The sequence below is a fragment of the Canis lupus genome, chromosome 23 (genome assembly GCF_011100685.1).
Source record: "Canis lupus familiaris isolate Mischka breed German Shepherd chromosome 23, alternate assembly UU_Cfam_GSD_1.0, whole genome shotgun sequence".
NCBI lineage: Eukaryota > Metazoa > Chordata > Mammalia > Carnivora > Canidae > Canis > Canis lupus.
The window spans coordinates 38588631-38614450 of NC_049244.1; the positions used below are offsets into that span (position 1 = coordinate 38588631).

Consider the following 25820-nt stretch of genomic DNA (forward strand, 5'->3'; position numbering starts at 1 on the left):
CACATAGAACAATGCACATGATAAGAACTCAATAAATGCATGCTGACTGAATTAATGAAATAAATGAATGATAACGAAGTATTTCTAAAGAATGAATGGTTAGCAGTATCAAATATATTAGAGAGGAAGAGAGAGTTTGAAAATCTGGATTTGGACTACATTTGGGTAGAAAAGATTTATGGATGATCTAAGCAAAACTTAGAACATTGGCAGAGGAGACCTATGTATTTTGTCATTCTCACTTTTTATGTTTATTTTACCATCATTTCCTTTGTTACTGACTCCTCTTCAATCTGAAAATGCCACCATCACTGGAGGACATTAGAATAAATGAGGCCTTCATGGTGCAGGCTACTGATTTATAAACTTGTGAGAACATTCCTTCTTGACCTAAGCTGAGAAGATAGTAACTAGCAAAAAAATATTGTAGGAATTTATTCCTTACTTTTTCCTTTTTTTTTTTTTTTTTTAAATCTGAGTCTACTACTTTAGGAGAATTTCTTTTCCCTTCTTAATCTCTATCAAGGAATATGAATTTGCTCATTCATATTTAAGACAACCAACTGCTAGCATAGAGCTCCACATTCAAGTGGAAATGAATAAGTTAACAAGTGCATTAAGGCCTTTGTTGAATTTAAGATATAGTTATTATGATTTTGCAAACAACTGAAATAAAATCCAAAATTGATTTATAAAAGAAAAATTATCTATATTCCCTCTCATGAGTCCAAAAAATTTTATATATGGCTGATGAGAATTATGAAAATTCATGATTAAAACTTATTTCTATTTTATGAGATTTTAGGAAAAAACTAATCATTGCATACCCACAAAAGAAATGTAAATTTTGTTTTTTTAAACTAAGTGTCCATCCAACAAGGTATACCAACCTTCTCTTGTAGAGTTGGTTGAAAGTGTTGAACCTTTCCAGATCCCTGTAAGGACTGCCAAATGTTGCAAAATTCATCATCATCTTTAGTAGGTACCTGGCAAAGCACAAAAAATTTCTTAAAAAACTGAAGTGTGAAAAAATAAAGATAAAAAAAAATTATCATTTAAGTTATTTAGCATTAGGTAGGATATTAACTTCCATTATTGGAAATTTCAGTTCTTCTTTTCCTGGAGCTCAGAATAGTCATCATAAAAATATTCTATTGGAATGAAAATGGTTTTCATCATATGTAGTTGATTTTGAATGGTTTTATTGAAAAGTATTTAAAGCAGGACAAATGCTTTGGAAGATTATACTAAATCAATATCCCCACCAACAGAGTTTTTAGTCTTCTAGTACAGACAAATTATCTCATTCAAGCTACCATCTAACGATTTTATTTTTAAAACCTTTAAAATATTACCCAAAAGTAATCTAACATTAAAAAATCAGCCAATACTTATGAGGAATTTATTTTGTGCAGATTAAAACTGAAAAAATATGCACCAAAATTTAATAGTGATAACCTATGAAACTTGATTTTTACTTCTATCTCCTTTGCTATTATCTCTGTGTTTTCTAATTAGTCTATAATGAACATGTATTACTTGAATTAAAATGTGGTTAAGATTTGGCGACACGGAAGGGTGCCCAGTTGGCTCAGTGGTTGAGCATCTCTCTGCCTTTGGCTCACGTTGTGATCTCAGGGTCTTGGGGTCAAGTCCCACATCGGGCTCCCTTCATGGAGCCTGCCTCTCCTTCAGCCTATGTCTCTGCCTCTCTCTCTGTGTCTCTCATGAATAAATAAGTAAAATCTTAAAAAAAAAAAAAAAAAAAAAGATTTGGTGAAATGGAGTTAAACAAGGTTAAATGTCACAATTTTTGTTCCCAGAAAGATAAAATAGAGGAAATCACCCATGAGTTGCATGGATAGGAATTGAGAATGGTTTTTGATAAATGTAATTCTCTCCCTTTTAACCTTTCAAATTCATGCCATTTCATACAGATAGAATACGTTTGAGTTATACAAGAAAAAAATGTAAATGTTAGTTTGAAAAGTAAATATATGAAAAGAGATGTAGGATGCTATTAGTAGCTTTTTTTTTTTTTTTTTTAAGATTCTATTTATTTATTTGAGAGACAGCATGAGCCAGGGAATAGGCAGAGAGGGAGAAGTAGACTCCTTGCTTGAGCAGGGATCCTGACATGGAGCTCAATCCCAGAACCCTGGGATCATGACCTAAGCCGAAGGTAGGCACTTAACCGACTGAGTCACCTAGGTGCCCCAACAACATCCTTTGCTAGCCTATTAACTTAAAACAAATCTGAAGTTGACTTGAATCAAAAATATTTTAAAAACTAAGTCAAATTAGGTTTTACTTACAAAGTGCCTGAGATTTTAAGGGGGCAGAAAGAAATGAAAGACTAGGAGCCTTACTTGAGTAGGAACAAAAAGTGACTGGGGGGAATGGTTCAGGCCTCCCAAATGACCAGATGAAATTGATGAATTTGAGCCATAGTGATTCACAGCTGGTTGTGGTTTCACAATGGCTGTCAACTTCTGATTTCCAGTTTCAGAGCGACTCCCATGAGTAAGATTCACCAAGGCACATGTTGGCAGTCGATAACCTCTACCAGGTGAGCACCTAAAAGTAAACAGTTATTTCAGAGGGAAATAATACTAAATGTGTTAGGGAGAAGAAGACTCATTATTTTTTGGTAGATAGTCCATAGTCTGAATTAGTAAACATTACTTTTAAATTCAGTAGAGGAACTTGAAATCATAGAAAAATCTCCATTTATAAGATGATACATTTCTGAAAAGTTTCAGAATAGACCCCTCAGAAGCCTTTTAGCTACCTATTCAAAGTAGCACAAAGGTTACGTGACAGAACTCATTCCAGGCATCATTTACTCTAGCATAATCCTTTTTCCTGTAACTTTAACTTTTCTATCAGTGCAGCTCCAAAATAAATAAATCTCTCTAAGTTAAAAACAAAAAATCCAATCCTCTTGCTTTAAACCTGCTAACCTCCTTCATGGTCAAACTCCTCAAGGGTCAGCTCAATTTCCTGTTTCCTCAAACCACGTGAGTATGGCCATGTACCCATAATCCCACTAAAATATAAATCTGATCATGTTACATGTCTGATTTTGATGACATTGCTTTAAGGACAAAGATTAAGATACCAAAATCCCTAATATGTCTTCAAAGTTGGCTTATAAGCACCTGCACAGTATGGTCCTTGCTTTTTTTTTTTTTTTTTTTAAAGATTTTATTCATTTATTCATGAGAGACACCCAGAGAGAGGCAGAGACACAGGCAAAGGGAGAAGCAGGCTCCCTGCAGGGAGCCTGATGGGGAACTCGATTCTGGGACTCCAGGATCACGCCCTGAGCCAAAGGCAGACACACTCAACTGCTGAGTCACCTAGGTGACCCACAGTCCTTGCTTTTATCTGTTACTCTAATCTTCCATAGTTGTTGAAGTTTAGACATATTATCATTCTTTTTTTGAATGAATGAATGAATAAATCCTTTGTTGCACACTATTTCCTCTTCCTGACCATTTGTCATTCTTCTTCCTTCTTTCTCTACTTAACTATTACTCAGTCTTTCAAGTCCCATCTTAAATATCACTTGTCAAGGAAACCTTTCTAGAATTCTCAAGATTAAGTCATACTCTTTTAGAAACCTGAACTCCTCCTCAGCACTTCTCACATTTTAAATAATATTTTCAGTTACACAATTATCTTCCCCACTGAAATGAAAGCTCGATGAGACTAGAAAGCATGTTTGTCTTACTCAGATACATCCCTAATAGTATGTGTATTGTCTTGCATATAATAAGAATTCAAATTGCGGGCAAATAAAAAAGTAATGTAAAGTCACTGGCCACGGAGATATATTTACAAAATGTTAATTATCACCAGGAAATACAAACCTTATTGTTAAGCCTCCAGGAAATTCTTCATCAAATAATACTTCAAACAGTACATCAGCCTCTCTATTAGCTGTTAAATAAGAAAGATTTAAAAATCACATGATGAAAAATCACCATTTAAGTTTTTGAATTGTAAGAGCCATTACAACTATCAGAAAATAGTGTAGGGGAATACAGTAAGTGAAAAGTAGATAAACTCACAGACTCTTACTGGTATTATTTAAAGTAAATAATATTTTAAATTGGATGAAATTAATTGTATTTTGCCTCTGCTTTAGTCTATGTTGGAAATTATTCATAATAAAAGACTTAATAAGAGAGGTAACCTTTGGAGTTCAAAGTTTAGAAGGCCTTGTGTAAACTAGATAAAATTTGACAATGAAGATTTAAAAATATGGCAGTTTACTTAATAAAGAGAATAGAATGGAGAGAATGGAAAAATTATCAGTTAGAATTGGTAAGACCTGTCTAGATAAAAAGGATGGAGATGCCAAAGATAACTCCAAGGTTCTGACTGAGATGACTTGCTAGATTAGGGATATCATAACTGAGATATGAGACACATGAGAAAGACAGTGCAATAAACTTAGGAATAAAGAAGAACAAAATTTGGCAGAAAGGCTGATGATATATATCTCGCAAAATTAAGTTAATCCAAAACACCAAGGTAAAGTGACATAATTAGCTATATTTTAATTCTAAGCCCAAATTAATAATACAGTCTATTGCATTACTTCAGAATTGACCGACCCTACTCCCTTCCTTTTCTCCTTCTCTTCTTCCCTTCCCTCTCTTCATTGCTTACTGGCCCCTGCCCCAATTTCTCTCCACCTTTCCCCCACCTCTTTTCCACTTTATTGATTCTGCTTCTCTGAAGAACCCTAGCACAATATTTGATAATATCCTAGCCTGGGTTAGGAGTGGAGAAATATCTTCTGTCCCCTATCCCTAGTCTTTCACTGCCCAGCTGAAACCAGGCCTGCAGAGCTCATCCATTCCCTAACATCCAGCTGTACCTTTCCTTCCTTCCTTCCTTCCTTCCTTCATTCATTCTTTTTTTTTTTTTTTTTAAGATTTTGTTTATTTGACACAGAGAGAGAGAGAGAGCGCGCACAAGTAGACAGAGTGGCAGGCAGAAGGAGAGGGAGAAGCAAGCTCCTTGTTGAGCAGGAGCCCAAAGCAGGACTTGATCCCAGGACCCTGAGTTTACGACCTGAGCTGAAGGCAGATGCTCAACTGACTCAGCCACCCAGGCGGCCCCAGCTGTACCTTTCAATCTGATACTTTTACCAGAAATCTAAACTCAAAAAAGTAAGGCTCAGCGAGAGGCAGTTTCTCCTCTGAAGGTTTAAAGCTCACCTAGGTTCCTATTCCCTGAGGGAGGGGCACTTCCTCAAAAGATTATTAATACTACAAAAGGTAAAAGGATTGTTTTCTCCCTTTAGCAAAATTGACTGTGGAAATGAGGTCTCAGCTGAGGGCAGTAATGAAAAATTTCCCTTTTTATTTCCCGTCCATGGTTAATGGACATGGTTAATCAATGACAGAGCTCTTTCCCACTCAACATAGATATACAGCTTTAAAATCCTCTCAAGACAAGATTCCAAGCAGTCTCTATTACTGATAGGAACTGTCAGAAGAAAGGAAACTTCTATGTTATCAGAATCCTAAGGCCTTGTTAAGACAACTTAACTAGAATAGAATCCAATAAGCTCAGTATTTGAGCAGGTGATGCAGGGGGTTGAGCAGACAGCATTAGGAGGGTTGTTTCACTATACCCATCTGGCCCTTACCATTCCTAGTCCAGACAATCAGACCAAGGTTGAGTGCTTGAGACATGAGAGAACAGGACTGCCAACACCTTGACACCTGATTTGCTGCTTCATGCTGGACTGACTTTTTTTGTAATCTATACTGTAAAGCTGCTCATGCTCATTCCTGTGAGGCACATTTAGATCCTTAGTTGCTTCTTTCCTTTTTCCTCCATTCTCTCATCCTTTTCTTTTTTTTTTTTAATAAAAAATAAATGACAAAAAATTTACCACCTTAATCATTTTTAAGTGTATAGTACAGTAGTGTTAACTATATGTACATTGTTGCTCTCTGCTTAAGAATTAAGACACAGAAATTTGTGTTTTACATTGTAATTACAGATGCAGTTGAAGACATGCCAAGTACAGAGATATTACCCCCTTTAATTCCTATGATGGTGCCCCGAAGGCCAACTGGAACTGAAAAGTTCTCCCTCACATTTACCACACGGTCAAAGAGACGAAATTCTGCATCTCGATCAGGAATGACTCCATGTTGCTGTTCTAAAGGCTGAAGAGAAGAAAGCTTTAATTATTATTAACTCTAATTTGAAATAATTATTCTATTACTCTAACAAAATCATTTTGTTCCTTCTATACTTTTAAAGTAAAAACAACAACTTTTAATTCTTTGATAGGAAACTTACTCTGTACAGCAAATGGGGCTTCACTGTTACTCGTACCTTCTTATTATTCTTTCTTTGCTGAAGAAAGAAAAAATTTTAAATATTTAAAAACATTAAATTATAAAATTATTATTTGGATTTACATTAAAATATAAAATTATTATTATTCAGTTGGCCATCATTCTTATTCATTTTTAAAAACCAAATGAAATGAGTAATTTAAAGAATATTTGAAGTTCTTCAGATGTAGCAGGGAGGAATAATAAATTCTTTTTTTTAAATTTTACTTATTTATTCATGAGAGAGAGAGAGGCAGAGGCACAGGCAGAGGGAGAGGCAGGCTCCAGGTAGGGAGCCCAATGTGAGACTCTATCCCGGGTCTCCAGGATCAGGCCCTGGGCTGAAGGTGTCGCTAAACTGCTGAGCCAACTGGGCTGCCCGGAATAATAAATTCTTACTTAAAAAAAATTTTTTTTGGTGGGGGGGGATTTGGGTGGCTCAGGGGTTGAGCATCTGCCTTTGGCTCAGGTCGTGATCCCAGGGTCCTGGGAACAAGCAGGCTCTCCCTGTGTAAAGCCTGCTTCTCCCTCTGCCTATGTCTCTCTTTCTGTGTCTCTCATGAATAAATAAATTAAAAATCATTTTTTGGGGGGATGCCTGGGTGGCTCAGCGACTGGGCATCTGCCTTCGGCTCAGGGCATGATCCAGGGATCTGGAATTGAGTCCCACATCGGGCTCCTTGTGGGGAGCCTGCTTTTCCCTCTGCCTATATCTCTGCCTCTCTCTCTCTCTGTGTCTCTTATGAATAAATCTTTAAAAAAATATTTTTTTCATTAATAAATTTAAAATCTTAAATTTTTAAAAAGATTTTGTTTATTTGAGGGAGAGAGAGAGAGAGAGCATAGCAGAGAGGAGAGGCAGAGAGAGAGGGAGAAGACTCTCTGCTGAATGGACAGCCCAACATGAGGCTCAATCCCAGGACCCCAAGATCATGACCTGAGCTGAAGGCAGATGCGTAACTGACTGAGCCACCCAGGTACCCTTTAAAATGTTTTTAAAGGTAAGTTTTTTTGTTCAAGTATATAAGGCATAGAAAAATACAAAATTGTATGCATACACTCAATTAATTTTTATAGTGTGAGCTTATCTATGTATAACCATACCGAGTTCAGGAAAGAGAAGATTACTAAGCACAACATAAGAACTCCTGTATTCCCTCCCAGTTACTACTTTCCCCAAAGTAACCTTACTACTAACAAAAGATTAGATTGATCTGTTTGAAATTTATGTAAATGCTATTTTGTTCAAATGCTTTTTTACTCTAAAAAGAATTTTATGTTATAGTCAATGAAGATTTATATTAAAGGAAAAAATATATAAAGTACTGATCTATGACAATAGATCAGTCGGTCTATTGGCAACTTATAAAAATTAAGGTGGCACTGATTTAACAAAGCCCTGGATTTTGGAATCTATTGTGAAATTGGCTTTGATGCCTGAATTTTTTGATCATCTAACAAATGCAGGAAGAAGAGTTGTGTCCCAAGTTTACTTCTTGTTAATTTTGTGAACTCACACTCAACTTAAGCATCAGCCTCCTTCTACTGTAAAATAGAAATAACAATACCTGCTCTACCTAATAAAAACATGAGAATAGTTTATATCCTTTGCTATCCATAACTATTATTCACATTAAATATTTTTTAAGTGAATTCTTATCAACTAGGAAAAATGGCAACAGTTTACTTATTTGGCAGCCACCTATCTTTAGAACATACCTTACAGAAATAAGTATAAAAGGCCATTAAACAGCTACAAGCTACAGAGACCACATACTATAGAATTCATGTATTATATATTGTAAAATGCTCAAGACTTTAAACAGACCCTATTATCTTTTATTATGAAGACATTTCATTTATTCTTTCAACAAATCCTTACTGAGTGCCATTTATGTGCCTTGTACTGATCTAGGTGCTGAGGATAAAATAGCGATCTGTTCCTTTATTCAGGGAGACATACAAGAAACAAAATAAGGAAAATATATAGTATGTTTGATGGTAAAAGGCATAGAGAAAAATAAAGCAGGTAAGGGGGACCACAGTATGGAGAGAGATTGCAATTGTAAATAGAATGAATAGTGAAGGAAGTACTGACAGGATGTCCATGCTTCCAGCCCACAGCAGACTAGGACTAATATGGTACAACTGGTACCCCCTGAAAACAGCAGGAAGGAGAAAAAAATAAACATAAAACAATTATAAAAAGCAGACCCCAAACCTCTGCCTGGAGTATTGCATATGAAAAAAATAACCCATATGCTTTAATATGTCTCTAGGTATTACTACATTATAGCACTGATTACAGGACATGGCAGTCAAACCTGATTCATTAGGGAAATTAATAAACTGATGAATTTTCAAAATAGGCTCCAATCCACAGCTACTAAATGAAAAGTTCTGGGGTCTGACTATTCACAATCATGTGGGAGCTTGTTAGAAATGGAGAATCTCAAGCATCAAAGTAAAATTTGGGGCCTTAGAGTAATAAACCTTTATTAAGTGGAAAACTCGTTTCAAAAACAATGCTGTACAAATGGATTTTATTCTAGGTTGAAAAAAAGAAATGAAGGTTAAAAAAAATGAAATGCAGGTTTCTTTCTTTCTTTTTTTTTTTTTTTTTTAAGATTTTACTTATTCATGAGACAGAGAGAGAGAGAAGCAGAGGGACAAGCAGGCTCCATGCGAGGAGCCCGATGTGGGATCCAATTCCGGGACCCCAGGATCATGCCCTGGGCCGAAGGCAGGCGCTAAACCGTTGAACCACCCAGGGATCCCGAAATGTAGGTTTCTCTCCTTATCTGAGTATCAATGATCTTTCAAAAAAAAAAAAAAAAAATCAGACTCTTGGCTCTAAGCCTTATAGTTTTTCCTAAAGAGAAAAAGAGTCATCTAGTAGTAATTTTCCAGACTGCCTTCATAACTCTTGAATATGTGATGAAAGAATTCAAATAATAATAGCCAAGCATCATTAGGGCTTAAAAATAGGCATTACTAGAAGGAGTTTCCATGCATTAACTTAGTTAATCCTTTTGATGACCCTATGAAGTAGGCACTATTTTATTCTCATTTTACCAATGAAGACATAGGGGTATGGAAAATATCTTAAGTATCCTGCCTAAGGTTATAAGTATTGAAAGAGAAATGGGGGAAAATGACTTCAGAGCCCATTTCTTAACTTAGTCTGCTATTAGACTGCTGTGTTAGCAAAGCAACATCATTTTAATAAAAAAGGCCAACGTGTGGAAAATAAAATAAAAAAATTTAAAAAAGGAATATAATTCATTTTCTATTATATCAAGATAGAAGATCAAAATAAAATAGTTAAGGCAACACAAAAGATGATTGCTTTTAAAAATCAAGACCCCAAAAAATAGGAGATTAAGCAGGATTTCAAAAATACTGAATGTGTTTGTGGATGGAAAAGTACATTTTACAAGTGATTCTGTAAAACTGCATTAAACACTGTTTATGTTTTATAAAAAGAACTATGTCTTTAAAAAAAGAATAGGAAGGAATAGGGGATCGACCTTATTTCTTAATCATAAACTTTATATTTTGGCTAGAATTACATAGTATTAATTCCTAAAATTAGAAACACCATTAGGACATAAAATTTAAATGGTAATAGCTTTTATACATTAAAGTACATTTCTATTTATTCAGATAAATTTATTAATGACCACTGGAAATGGCTGGAACATTTTTTATAGGATTACCTGACATAAATTAGAAACATTGAGTTCACGTTTTACTTGATGCAAACACAAATAAATTATCTGTAGAATGATATACAGTCAATTTAACTTCAAATATCATCAATCGTCTTGGTTATTGAAAATTAGTACCTTGCACTTTTCAACTTCTTCCTCAATTTTCTCAACAATAGCTGCATCCAGAATTTGTAAATCACAAGAAGAACGAGACAAAGTACTGACAGGATGTCCCTTTAGCCAAGTAATAATTTCTTGAACTTTCTCAGCACTACATTTAAAAACAATAATTTTTTCACAATGATTAAAACTTACTGAGGGTTTATAAAAAATGCCTAATATAAATTTTCTAAGGGTTATGAATTATAAATGACAGCAAATAATTAAGAATCACTAAACTTAATTGGAAATAGTTATAAATCTAGTATCAACATGGACCTATTATTTCTCAGTAATTAAAAAAACCCAGTAAATTAGTTTAAAAGTACTTTACTGATATATGAAGATCTTAAAGCAACAAATATATGTATTATATATATATATATATATATATATATATATATATAAAACCCTCCCCACAAAAGTAATATAAATTCTTGATTAACTACTGTAGCTTTCACTAGAACTACTAAGTTGAACTATGAGCCAATAAATACTACAAATTTGGCTTACCCATTCTCATTTTCTCCAGGCCAAATGTCATCTTCATAGAATACATCCTCCTGGCTGTTTTTGGCTATATAACTAAATAGTTCTGGAGCTCTAGCCAAACAAACAAAAATACTGCTTAGAAAATATGTATGGCTAACTTCACATAAACTTGCTATCAAATAATTTTGGATCCTAAGGGGACATATAAAATATACTGAGGACTGACTGTTATACACAGAGTATTAATAAAGGATAGAGACTAAATAATTTGAAAGTATTCATAGGCCCTCAAAAAAACTCCCAGCAGCTGAGGGAGAAATGATTCAATTCATAAACTATAATAAGCTTTATTTATAAACTTCATTTACTGGCTCTAATCACTTTTAGATCATAATGATAGGTGATAAATGGACAAAAATAATATCTACAGGTTCATTTTCTAATTTTCACAACAAAGCTGGATCATTCCACAATAAAGAAAAATAAAATAAACTAAAAGTTTCTTCTCATAGTCCTCAAAACTCCATTGCTTCCTGAATAGTGCAGGACCTTTAAATACACATAGCAGATTGAACATATGAGCTTAATTTTTGCTCACTTCCTAACCTACAAAAAAAAAAAAAAAAAAAAAAAAAAAAAGAGTAAAGTATAAAATAGGCCAGAGACCCAGAAAGGCAGGAAAAGAGAAGTGGTGAGTCTGATAGCATATATGAGTTGTTTAGAAAATTTTAGGAACTGGAAACTGGATGGGTAAGTATTAATTGATTTGAAAGATGGGAAAAAGCTGCACCCTAAGCAACCAGGGTGGGAAGTCAACAACAAACAAGATTATTTAAAATGTGCCAAGTCTGCAAAAGCTTAGAAATTATGGGCTCCAAGTACATTTTAATGCTGTAGTATGGGCAGGGTGAAGTTTACTAGGCTTGTAGTTGAAAATTTTGTATAATAAGCAGTTGGATAATCACATGATTACTCACCTTCACCCAGCATAAGAACTGTCTGTATTTTATCTTTTGGAGAGGTTGAACAGGGGATGCTCTACCTTTAGGTACACAAGGCATGGGAGATGGGCGGGTAGGACGTGAGGAGATGACAGGGAACTAATGAAAGTGTAACTACGATGTGTTGCTAGGAAGCAGAATAGGAAGTGTAACTTCTTTAGCAAGCACACTCTTGAGATGAAACTAAACAAGAAAGTTTATCAGAGAGCTCTTGTGGAATTAACACATATAGAGGGGAAGGAAAAAAGAAAGGAAGCAGCATTGAGTAGGGAGAAGCTGGGCTGTGATCCTCTGTTATTAAACTCCTTGGTCAGTCCTACAGAGATTTCAAACTAAGATGGCCCTTCAGATGTATCCTGAACTAGGTCAATCAGGTTAGTTATGTCTTTTACACCTCCTTGTAGATCAGGTGTTGGATCTGTGGCTATTGTGGAAAAGGGGACAAAACTTTAGGTGGGGCACTTCTCTTCTGCAAGGTAATTTATGAAGAGAGCACACAGCTGAGGGCTGTCAGACAATAGCATCCTAGTACCCAAAGAAGTAAGACCTCTAGTCTTATAGGGAGGCTTGGAGGGCATTTCATAGTATCCACTATATAATAAAATCCCTTTTCTCTGGTTAATTTCCAAAACACTTATGTCAGTTTTGTTTCTCACATCTGTCCTCCAAAAAAAAGGCTGGAGGATATCTCTGTAGGGAAACTAGCCAGCCTGAGAGAAAACATACATACATGGATAGTAACATTTGGAGGTCCTCTGCAGAAATAGCAAAGTCCCACCTGACAAGCTCCACTGAAACACACTAAATTTCCAATCAGCTTTTTAATGCCTCATTCTTAAATATGAGTAGACATCCAAGAACCACCAGACAAGTAAAAAAAAAAAAAAAAATCTTGAATATGAAAGGTGGAATCAAAACAGAAAAAAAGTGCATTTTGGAGAAAAGAGCAAATACAGAGAAGAGAAGAAAATGAGAACTACCATCTTCAAAGAAAAAGACATTTTATTCATTATAAGAACAAGATACTATAAAAAAAGGAATGCTGGAGAATAAGGATACATTTTTAGAAATTAAAAATGATTAAATAAAAAAAATAAAAATGATATAAGATAAAGTTGAAGAAATCTCTCAGAGAGTAGAACAGAAGTATAACAATATAGAAAATGGGTGAGAAGAGATACGAAAATTAAGAGGATTAATCCAGAGGTCTATCATCTAACATAAGCCCTAGAAAGAACAGAAAAAAAGGAGAGGATGAAATTATCAAAGAATTAATACAAGAAATTTTCTCAGAACGGAAGGGCATCAGTTTTAAGTGTGAAAGAACTAAACAGCCAAAGGAAAGAAAGAAGATCCAGACAAAGGCACACAGTATCATATTATTAAAACTGCACTGGTAAAGGGAAGATTCTAAAAAGATTTCAGAAAATGAAAATAGATCATACACAAAGATTCAGAATCACAATGGCACCAGATTTCTCACCAGCACAGGTAACAAAAAGAGAATAGAGCAGTACTTTTCAAATTCTGAGGGAAAATAATTTCCAATCTAGGATTCTATACCCAGGCCAGGTATCAAGTCTGATCAGGGAAGAATAAAAACATCTCCAGACTCATAAGCTTTCTTAGGAAGCTACTGAAGTAAATGCTCCATCAAACTGGAGACATAAACCCGAAAAAGTAAGGTATGAAAGCCAGGAAATAAGGGAACCCTATAAAGGAGAATGGTGTAGGGAATTCCTAAGATGACAGTATAGAGAAAAGCTAGAATGAGAGCAGAGCTGTGTGATAGCCCTAGAAAACAATTAGTTTACACTGAAGCAGGAAGACAGATGGTTTCAGGAGAAAGTCTACATGAAGAAAATGGAACTGAAAAATTTCTTGATCTGCCTGACCATAAGAATTCTTCCAGTTATGACAAAGAGTTTAGGGTTGAATTAGTTACGTAAATATAGACAATAACAAATGATTAAACCAGATGGGGAAAAATGTGTACAAGAAAGGAAATGCAACCATAATACTCTACAAGGTCCACCTGTGACCATTTAGATTATCTCAATCAAGTAAACCTTAAATACAGATTTAATACAACTATAATGAAAGGGGAAATATATATGTATATATATACATACATACACACATACATACACACGTGTGTGTGCAGGGAGGTAAGGAATAGAATGGGGAGGTAGCTAAAGAGAGCTAAAGCTTCATCTTTCATGGTTGGAAATCAATGGATATGTCAAGTTGGAAAATCATGAAAAGGTAAATACAGTATCTTAAAGAAATATGGAAGTGAACAGAAGAAATAAATTTTCAGATGGTAATATGTATTGGAATATATTCCTTCCCCCAAAAAGATAGATTGAAGTCTCACTCCTATTACCTTCAGAATGTGACTTTATTTGAAAATACAGTTTTATTGAGGTTATAAAATAAAAATGAGGCCTTCAGGGAGGGTTCTAATCTAACATGACTGTGTGTTTATGAAAGGGGAAATTTGGACACAGAGACAGACATTAACAGAGGAAAGATGATATGAAGATGTACAGGGAGAACACATGCAAAGATGGAGGACTGGAGGCAATGCATCTACAAGTTAAGAACAAATGTGTGAGGCTACAAGAAGCTAGCAAGGAGGAATGAAATGGTTCCTTTTCTACCATCTTCAGAGGACGCATAGCCCTACCAAACACCTTGATTTTGGACTTCTGGTCTCCAGAATTGTGAGGCATTAAATTTCTGTGGTTTTAAGCCATCCAGCTCATGGTACTTTGTTATGGCAGCCCTAGTAAACTAAGAGGATCCTCAAAAACAAGGTTAGAAACCAGTAGAACAAAGGAAAGAACATTCAGTTGTGAATCACAACTAAAGGTTTTCCTATAAATCTTTGTCACTGAGTAACTCAGTTAACCTCAGTATACAGTTTTCTCATTTTTATCATGAGGAGCTAAGATTTACTGATTTCTTACACCATTTTAGCGTAAAATTCAATAATTTTAAGGTAGTAATCTATTATCTGGCTGGAGTTTTAAGACTCAGAAAATCCACCATGTGGAGAGTTGTTTTGTTTATCCAATTCAATTCTCTTTCTACTAACACAGACTTGCAAAGTAGTGAATAATTTATGATAGTAAGTTAAGGAAAATTTTAATTAAAAGGAAGACAAGGGGCTCCTGGCTGACTTGGTGGAGAGTGCAACTCTTGATCTCAGAGTTGTAGGTTTGAGATGCAAGTTCAGTATACAGATTACTTAAAAAAAAAAAAATCTTAGAAAAAAAAATTTTTAATGTAAAAAGATAAAAGGAGGCCAATTTTTATCATCTTTTTTCATTTAAATAATATACAATATTTTTCTATTTTCTTTTAGCTAATAGCTATGATGCTCCATGATACAAAATTAAATTTATATGTAATACATGTCACATTTTACCAAAGGAAACATTTTTTGTCTAAAATTGGTATCAGCAAAGCAAAACAGTTACTACATTCCCATATTTTTGGATGCTTAGTAGGATCCTGTTAGGTACTTACCTCTCTAAGTACTCTGCAAGAAGCTGCTCTGCTGCAGATGAATACATCCACTCACTTCCAACTTTCTTAGTATATCCAGGTACCTCCTCATTTTTTTTGTTGAATTTGAGATTCAAACCCACATTTGCTTTATGGTCTCCATGAGGGCTGAATTTAAACCACACACACACACACACACACACACACACACACACACACACACACACGTTTTAAAATTTTGTTCAAAGAATACAAAGTTTGCTTTCAATCTTAGAAAAAACTTAATTTTGATTGTTTTTCTACAGTTTTCACAGTTATTTCCAAACTAGCAATAATTGAGAAACTAGAGGAAAGGCTTCAAAACCCAAACTAATAAATCATATAAATAGATTATGTAACTAGAGAAGAGAATGAAATAAGAAAATGCAGGGAAATATATTATTGAGATTCACACACACTTTCTGATACCTTTTTTCAAGGTTCAATTTGTTAGCTGCTAAAAATAAGAACTGTCTTTCCAAACACCTAAAACATGTGCCATTTAGATGAAAGATCACCATCAGAGGAATTTATGCATAATTTTTAAAGAAAATTCAGAGCAATTAATAAAAGAAAATAAATACTAAAATATTAACCAGTTTATCATTTAATTTTTTCTGCCACTTTAAGTAAATTTCTCTAACATAAACTTACTTTCTCCTAGATCCTCTTCCAATAAAAATACTTCCTGTAAACCTTGAAACAAGGTATCCACTCACTCCAAGGCGACTGGCCAACACATATCCTGGGTTGTACTTTATAGAATATTTCTTTAAATATAAAAACAAAAAGGTCAATTATGGAAACACAAAGCATCAAATGTTATTTCTTTACCTTTAAAATCTGGAGATAATCAAGACATCACTAACCATTGGAATGTGGCAATATAAGGATTCTCAAAAGTAAGTGATCCATTTCCCTTTTTTTTTTTTGAAAGGATCTGTAGGCAGAATTTTTCTGCTCCTCTCTCTCCTTAAAGGACAGAATTCCCAAGGATGGATGAAAGGGGGAGGAAATATACAATTTGTGAAACTGTCTCAAGAAATAAAGTCTACTGTAAGTCTAAATGGCAAACTCTGCAGGCAAGAACTATTTTTTAAACATTAATTTTCATATTCAAAGTAGGGACTAGTACTTGGGACATAATGAGGCCTTGATGATTATTACATTGAACTAAAACATGAATATGTCATCAAAACAGTTGCTACTGAACAAAATTAAAATATTCTTCATATATAAATATAAGTAAACTCATTTCCCTTAATATTTATCATATGAAAATAAGAAATATGTATAGGTTTATAGTCAATACAGTCAATGAAATGTGACCTTAATTTGTGTACTTAAGGGAAGAAACTATGAAGATTAAAAAATAAAGTATCAGACCATACAATTTTTAACCAGGAAGCAAATTACAAATCCAGTACCAACTAGTGTAAGCTACCATATAATCCTGACATAATGTACATAATAATAACACATATTTCATGTGGTTTTCATATACTATATTCATATGAATGTATATAAATACACACTTTATGAATTATATGCATATCTTATATGTCTACAAATAACCCCCAAAAGGATAAATTTTTTTAGTTGCATGGAATATATAAATTTATTATTAAAATGTTAATATGCTAGTAAAGAATGTAATACAGTTGTTCCATCAAGAGCATTATTAGGTTTAGAAATAATACAGACAAATCAAGTATACTTTCTAAAATAGATATAGAAGAATTAAGGTAGTAGTTCTCTATTATATTAGATATCTCTAATATCTAGATATATTAATTGTCTATCTTATTAGAAAAATAAGCACCTGGAAATATATAGGGGCACATCCAATTATTGGCATGCGCTACGAGCACTTAGTGTCCAGGAACAAAGATGCTAGCTGAGCTGTCATATATAGGACAGTCCCATTTTACACATAGTTGTCCCATCCAAAATACTAATAGTATTCCTTTTGAGAAATAATCAGTTATGGTATAATTAAAATTGATGAGGATCATCACAAACATTCTAGAAAATGTACAGTAAACAGCAGAGAACAGTGGGGTAGAGAAAGAAGGCTTGAGTAAAAGTTGAGGAAGATATGTAAAGGGAAAGAGAGCACAGTGGAGAAGACATGCCTAGCAACAATGCACGCTAGAGGTGGGCATGTTCATTCAGATTTAGAAAAAGCTAGACATGAAGAAACACAAATAAGTTCCTCTACCTCCACTAACTCTCAGAACCAAGAGCTCCAGCCTCTTTATCAAATGGGGACTCTCTGGTTTCCTAATTGTGCTTTCTGAATTCTTTCTCCAAAAGAGACCTAATGGTAGGACTTTAGGGACTTGTCTGCCTTCCTTAGTTTCCTCAAGTATATGCTAATGCTCAAGGTCTTGAATTCCTTTTTTACAGGATCTAAAGCTTTATAATTTACTATTAGAGAAAATAAAAGTGTAAGAAGCAATAGCTGGCTGATTGAGAATTAGTTCCAGTCAAATTAATTGTCTAATCAAGAAGAATATATGACAGATATCAGAATCCTCCTCCTATTGTAAAGGGAAAAATAAAAGGAGTGAACATCTTTGGAGAAGAAGGTCCTAAAAAAGGATGCTATGAATCTAAATGCAGTTTCCCAATTTCTTCTAGGGACTACTTACTCCTCTTTAGCTGAGTAGAAACATAACCATTGCAAGAATGCCATTTGTCACTTGTAACTTAAAATGTAGGCTTTGATTATGAAAAGTTTATTTTAAAAAATCTAAGTATTCCTAGAGGGCATGCTAAAAAACATGCCCCTTCTTAAGCTTGAACATGATAACCCATAAAAACTGTTACAGATTAATAATGGGATTTCAGTGATTTCCCCCGCCCCGAAGATTTGCATGAAGTTTGAGCACAGATTCCTCACACTTAGCATTAAATAAAATATTTACAGTATATTCAAAGGAGGTGGTAAAAATATTTTTCTAACACTTTTAAAGTTCATCAATTCTAAATTAAACAATATGGACTATAGTACTCACATGCTGGTTCTGTATTAAAGCATCAAGATTGGGTTCACATGGAATGCTGAAAACCACACGAATCCTACCTTCTGTAATCACATCCCCTGAATCCTGAACCTTGGAAGGAAAAAAAAAAAATCAAAGTATGTTTTAGTCTCTCTCACTATATTTTATTTACTTTTCTACTTATTTGAGCAGTGTTTATTTCTGACATTTCTGACAGTGTGTATTTCAGTAAAGCTGGATACTGGAGATTTTCTTAGAATTTGTAAATGAATGTGACTATATTGTAAATTTGAGTCACTGTACTTGCTTCAATTGCTGTTAGCCAGTCTTTTTTTTTTTTTTTTCTTTTTCTTTTTTTAATTTTATTTATTTATGATAGGCACACAGAGAGAGAGAGAGAGGCAGAGACACAGGCAGAGGGAGAAGCAGGCTCCATGCACCAGGAGCCCGACGTGGGACTCGATCCTGGGTCCCCAGGATCACACCCTGGGCCAAAGGCAGGCACTAAACCGCCGCGCCACCCAGGGATCCCCAGTCTTTTTTTTTCTAAATTAACTTTTTATTTGCAAATAACTTTAACCTACCAAAAAGTTGCAAAAATAAAAATAGGTCAAAGATCATTTGTAAAATATTTACGTAAATGTTCACATTTTACTCCATCTGCTTTAACATATTTGTGCACTGTGTATTTACATACAATTATTTTTCTGAACTTTCTGAGGGTATATTACGTATATCGTGTCCCTTATCCTTTAATATTTTGGTGTATATTTCCTAAGAAGAAGGATATTTTACTATATAATCATAGTACAGTAGTAAGTACATTTATTTACATTGATAACAATACTAATCTACTGTTCATATCCCAATTTTGTCACAGTTGATCTAAAAATGTTCCTTTTGGGGCACCTGGTGGCTCAGTGGTTGAGCTCTGCTTTTGGCTCAGGTCATGATCCTGGGATACAGTATCGTATCAGGCTCCCCAAAGGGGGCCTGCTTCTCCCTCTTTCTGTGTCTCTGCTCTCTGTGTCTCTGGTGAATAAATAAAATCTTTAAAAAAAAATGTTCCTTTTAATAAAGAAAACTCTTTTCTCTTTCTACTACAGAATCTAAGCTAGGATCAGATATTGCATTTAGTTGTCATCTCTCTCTAGCCTCTTTAAATCTAAACTATATCCAAAGTGTTTCTTTGTCTTTTTTTTTTTTTTTCCTTTGTCTTTTATAACATTGATATTTTGAAGAAGAATACCGGTCATTCTACCCCCTCTATCTTGCGTCTAAAAACAAAAGTTCCTCTTTCTGGATTTGTCTGATGCTTCCTTGTGATTAGAGCAAGCTCATATATTCTCAGCCAGAATAGTGCATGGATGATGTGTCCTTATTAGGGTATCACATATGGAGGTACATGATGTTCACCTGTCCCTCACTGTGATATTAAAACTTTGATTATATCAAAGATATTGCTCAATTTCTTTACTGTCCAATTATGTGTTTTTTTCCCTCTTACACCTAATTAACAGTCTGTGGGAAGATACATTATAAGACCATGAAAATATCCTATTCAGATAAAAAATTCCCCCTAGATTTAATTTCCAACGATGATTGTTGCCCTATTCAATCTTTATCATAATGCTTATAAAATGGTGGTTTTCCAACTCTAGCACTCTCCATTTACCTCTGACACGATACTATAAGCAAGAGCCCTTCCATTCCCTATTTACTTATTTATTATCACTGTGGAATCATTAATTCCTATTTCCCCTCAATGGTTTATAATTCATTACTGTACTTTATTATTTTAGCACTCAAACTGTCCCAGATTTGGCCAGTTTGGTAGGAGCCCCTTTAATCTGGCTCCTGTGTTTATGGGATATGCTCCCATCACTTTTTTGAGCACTTCCTTACTTTATGGCATAACAAATGGTTATCTTGTACCTACCCTGTCCCAGCCCTGTAATGGGCCATTTCTGAGAAGCTTTCAGTGGAGTATGCTATTAGAGGTCAAAACCTGGAGATTATATGTGTTCATTGTTACCAGAGTGTTTTTGCTTCTTATCCTTTTGAGCAAATAGAGCTAGAAAGTGTGTATGTACAGGCATATATGCATTCATACACATACAAACATGTATGTATTTTAAAAATCATATTAATACCTCCAATTCTAATCTGTCCACAGATTCTTTCTTGCATTCTTCCATTTCATATTTACATGTATCTTTTTCCATGTGAGAACTGGAGTTTCTCAAACATCAACATTTATAAGTTCATTAACTCAATAATACAACTAAAATGATTTCAGAATTGCTTCATCCATACTATCACAATAAATAAACCTGCTAAATAAACAATTATGATTTGAATTCTTTTTTCCCCACCTCCTGACCCCAACCTGCTCAACACAAAAGACATACAGTCAAATACTGTGTTCTAAAGTTAGACAAATACATTTTTTCCCCTTCAGTATTACATTTTATTTTATACCTAAATGAGGGTAAGTTAAATAACTCTATTAACTTAAAACTAAAGAAATTTAATTAGTAATAATAACAGGAACTAACTTCTCCAGTGCAGCCATAATAGGGGGTTCCCAGCATAAAGACCATACTTCTAGGAGGAAACAAGTCATCCAATGTTTTGATATTGGAGAAACGGGAGTCAAAAGCTCGGATGTCCTATATAGAATGAAATATAAAAGTAATTATCATAGTCAAAATTTCTATGGATTGCACATCAAGTTTTTCTTCCTATGGGGTTATGACTATGCTGTCTGCCAACGTGAAATATAAAGATTTTCTACATAATTCTAGTAGCTAAAATGTGTTGATTTTATATGCCATTCTTCTAGGTACTTCATACATTTATTAATTCATTTCATCTTCAAGACAACCCTCTGTAGCACAGATCATTATTTAGCCTCACCCTACAAAACCCAAGGAAACTAAGGCAACAGAAAGGGAGTGAAATCTCACCCAAGGTCGTACAGCAAGAAGTCAACTCAGGCAGTCTATGCTCTTAATTACTATACTATACTGTTTCCCAAAATTATAGGATGAATACATGATTAAAAAAATTTTTGTATCCTTTATCATACCCATAACTACAAATACAAAAGCCTGCTTTTCTTTCTTTCTTTCTCTCTCTCTCTCTCTTTCTTTTCTTTCTTTCTCTTTCTTTCCTTCTTTCTCTTTCCTTCCTTCCTTCCTTCTTTCCTTCCTTCCTTCCTTCCTTTCTTCTTTCTTTTTTTTCTTTCCTTTTTTTTTTCTTTCTCTCTCTCTCTCCCTTTCCTTTCCTTTCCTTTCTAACTTATTTAAGGCAAACACGTTTTGGAGAGTAAGTATCTAAAACTGCAGTGTTAAGCTAATGTGGGGCTTTTTCAATTAGAGATTAAGTTTAAAAAATAAATAAATAAAAAAGACAAGTTCCCTAATCACACACCAAGGGAGTGTCTGAGCATAAATAATCCTTTTAAAGACTACAGTTTTTGTGGTGGTTCAAGATGGCAGCCTAGGAAGATCTTGAAATCCTCTCCTCCCATGGACACAACAAATCTTCAGCTACCTACGGACAAATTAGTATCCTCTGAAAAAGACCTGAAAACTAGTTGAACAACTCCACAACAAAATATTAAAAGGCATACATCAATACAGATAGGAGAGGCAGAGACATATTCTTGCCAAAAACTCTACCCTTGATGTGGAGACACACAATCAAAGGAGGGATCTTCTTCCTGAGGAGCAAGGAGTTTGTGTCCTGTATCAGGCACCTCAACCCTTGGAAACTGCACTGGAGAGACAGACCCCCAAAGTATCTGGCTTTGAAAACCAATGGGGCTTACATCCAGGAGACCCAAAAGGCTATAGGTACTGGAGATTCTGCTCTTAAAGGGCTGTGTGCAGACTCATTGGCCCTGAGACCTAGGGTAAAACCAGCAGTTTGAAAGTAATCTAGATCCATGGAAAAAAGATTCATTTGCTAATCTTAAAGTGTCTGTCAGAGGCACAAGGGCCTGTTGGGACTTTTTCTGGGTACTCAAGTGTTAGCAGGTGCCATTTTTTGTGCTCTTTCTTTACTTTGCTAGCATTGCATGTGCCCTGCTAAATCTGGCAGGCACATGCCCCCCATCCCCCACCCGCCGTATGTATCTGGTCTCTCTTTCTCCCTCTACACACACACACACACACACACACACACACACAGAGAGAGAGAGAGAGAGAGAGATAGAGAGTGGAATACAACTCAGCCATAAAAAATAATGAAAATCTTGCCATTTGCAACAACATGGATAAACCATGAGGGTATTATGGTAAGTTAAATAAGACAGAGAAAGACAAATACCATATGACCAGTTAATATGGAATTTGAAAAACAAAGCAAACAAATAAAACAAAATACAACACAACTAACAGATACAGAGAAATGGCTGGTGGCTGCCAGAAGGAAGGGGTTTCGGGAGATGGGTGAAATGGGTGAAGGGGCTTAAGGGGTACAATCTTAGAGTTATAAAATAAATAAAGCATAGAGATGTAAGGTACAGCATGATGACTTTAGTCAGTAATAATGCATTACATATTTGAAAGTAGCTAAAAAAGTAAATCTTAAAAAATTGTGTAACTTCGTATGATAGCAGATGGTAACTAGACTTATACTGCTGATCATTTGGCAGTGTATACATTGAATCATTTTGTACACCTGAAACCAATATAATGTTATAGGTCAAGTATACATAAATAAAAAAAGACTAGTTTTTTCAAATTATATTAAATCATAATCTCCATTATATATACTGCTGTATTAGTTTTCTATTCATAAATAAATACCAATATGATATAGTCTTTTTTTTATTCAGCATGAAGTAGTGTGCATTAAGATACAACTGAGACCTGATGGAGACTTACCTTTACAATAGTTTGATAAACAAAAGGAAGAACTTGTTTTGACCACTGTTTCTCTAGACGAACTTCACCATTTTGATTTATTTGATATTTACGACCTGTGAGCAACTGAGCATACACAACTGCAGATGTTTCATTTATTATTATTCCTTTCCTTCTTAGGTAGCTAAAAGAAATAATAAAAAAGAAATGTAGATATGTATGAGCGTGTGTATACTCTAGGATGATAATCAAACTACCAACTCATAATCAAATGTTTAAATAAAATAAAAAAAAATTTAAATAAATATGCTAGCAGTTCTGAGTACCTACCTTAAGATTTTTTTGCATTAGTTTTTTACTCTATGGATACCTCTCCCAATGTCTATGTGATTCAATGAGAACTCGTTTAAGAGCTCTAAGAAATTCATGTATTTCATAATCACTAGGATGGGGATAACAAAAAAAGTGAAAATGCCAAGTGTTGGAAAGAATGTGGAGAAACTGAAACACTTGTACATTGTTGGTGGGAATGTAAAATGGTGCACTCATTGTGAAAAACCGTTTGGCAAAAAAGTCTAGCAATTCCTTGTCTAAGTATATACACAAAGAACCGGAAAGGTATTCAAATAAATATTTATAAATGAATGTATATAGCAACATTATTCACAGTAGCAAAAAGGTGGAAAGAACTCAAATGTCTTCCAACAGATGAATGGATAACAACAGGTGGTATACCCAGACAATAAAATATTTGGCCACAAAAAGAAAGTACTGATACATGTGACAATGTATGAGCCTAAAAAGCATGCTAAGCTTATGTGAAGTTAGACACATAAGGCCACATATTATATAACATTCCAATTTTGCAAAAAATCCAGAATAGATGAATCCAAAAAGACAGAAGAGGTTGGCAGGGGCATTCAATGGGCCTTTTCTTTCTTTCTTTCTTTCTTTTTTTTAAAATATTTTATTTATTCACAAGAGACACAGAGAGAGAGAGGCAGAGACATAGGCAGAGGGAGAAGCAGACTCCATGCAGGGAGCCCGATGCGGGACTCGATCCCAGGACTCCAGGATCACATCCCGGGCTGAAGGCAGGCGCTAAACTGCTGAGCCACCCAGGGATCAATCCCCTGGTATCATTTAAAAAAATTCAATGGGAAAACCCCAACTACTTCCACTCAAAAGTTATGTAGCCAATAATCTTGCTACCAATATGACAAGGATATTACAAGAAAGGAAAATTATCTGCCAATCTTTCTTATGAACATAAAAGCAAAAATCCAAAACAAAATGTAACAAATTGAATCTAATTACATATAAAAAGGATAATACATCATAGTCTAATAGGATTTTCTCCAGGAATTCAGGATTAGATTTATATTTGAAATTCAATCCATATAACTCATCAGATTAAAAGAAAAAAGAAAAATCATATGGTCATTTTGATACATGCCAAAAAGAAAATTGACAAAATCAGTACCAATTAATGATAAAAACTCTCAACCAACTAGGAATAGAAGGAATATTCCTTTATCTGATAAAGGATATTGATTAAAAAAAAAAAACCCTTGATAGCAATCATATTTTATAATGAATTATTTAAGGCTTTTCTCTGAAATTGAGAATAACACCATAAATCAATAATGAAAATTACAAATAAGAATCAGCAGGGCACTTGGATGGCTCAGTTGGTTAAGCAATCTGCCTTTGGCTTAGGTCATGATCCCAGGATCCTGGGATCGAGCCCCAAGTCAGCTCCCTGCTCAGTGGTGAGTCTGCTTCTCCCTCTCTCTGACCCTCCCTGCTGCTTGTGCTTTTGCTCTTCCTCTCGTGCTTGCTCTCTCTCTCAAATGAACATATAAAAAATCTTAAAACAAAACAAAACAAAACCAGATAAGAGACAGGTAAATCAACTCAGTCAGAAAAAGAAAAATTCAATATATTTGAATAGGCATTGTACAGCATACTCAAATGCCCAACAAATATGAAAGGATGCAGAGCTTCAATAGTCATCAGGGAAGTGCAAATTAAACCAAATGAAATACTATATTACCATGGCTAAAATGGAAGAGACAATAATTAGTATTGATGAGAGTAGAGATAAAAGAAGTTCTTATAAATTGCTGGAAGAATGTAAACTGATACAATCAATTTGTAAATCTTTTTGGTGGTTCTATTAAAGCTGAGCTTAAGCATTATCCTATGAAGCAATAATTCCACTCTTAATTATGTACCTAACAGTAATGCATACTAATGCATATGGTATGTATTCCCTAAAAGTCTCAAATAAGAAACAACTCAATTGTCTACCTACAAAAGAATGGATAAATAAATTGTGCTATATTCATACAATGTAATATAATCATTAGTGAAAATGAACAAACTAAACTATATGTAACAACACAGATGAATATTAGAATCACAGTACTGAGCAAAAGAGGTCAGGTTCAAAACAAATACATTGTGTATGAATCAATTCATACAAAGTTAAAAGTAGGAAAAACTAATCTCTAGAGTTACAAATCAAAATAGTTACATCTGGAGGAGAGGAGAAATGGATGGTAATGGCAGCATAAGGGGCTTTGTGGGATTATGACAACCTTTCTGTTGGTTCTATTTCTCAACTTGTAGTCTAGTAATGCATATG

General features: G+C 34.5%; 1 protein-coding gene across 4 annotated transcripts in view; it reads right to left on the bottom strand.

The window, feature by feature from the left end:
* The window catches only part of XRN1 (5'-3' exoribonuclease 1), a 103041-nt gene that overhangs the window by 24977 nt on the left and 52244 nt on the right, over positions 1-25820 (bottom strand). For 2 of the 4 annotated variants that reach the window (XM_038571104.1, XM_038571103.1), the window contains exons 21-32: positions 23192-23354; positions 20855-20968; positions 18309-18407; positions 15943-16058; positions 15271-15417; positions 10757-10846; positions 10220-10355; positions 6334-6390; positions 6065-6197; positions 3876-3945; positions 2370-2577; positions 891-986 (exon numbers count right to left, since the gene is read on the bottom strand). In XM_038571104.1, the coding sequence (XP_038427032.1) occupies positions 891-986; positions 2370-2577; positions 3876-3945; positions 6065-6197; positions 6334-6390; positions 10220-10355; positions 10757-10846; positions 15271-15417; positions 15943-16058; positions 18309-18407; positions 20855-20968; positions 23192-23354 (1429 nt within the window). Of the gene's footprint in view, positions 1-890; positions 987-2369; positions 2578-3875; positions 3946-6064; positions 6198-6333; positions 6391-10219; positions 10356-10756; positions 10847-15270; positions 15418-15942; positions 16059-16122; positions 16261-18308; positions 18408-20854; positions 20969-23191; positions 23355-25820 lie in introns of those variants that run through there. The other 2 variants (XR_005377104.1, XM_038571105.1) reach the window with 2 other exon arrangements.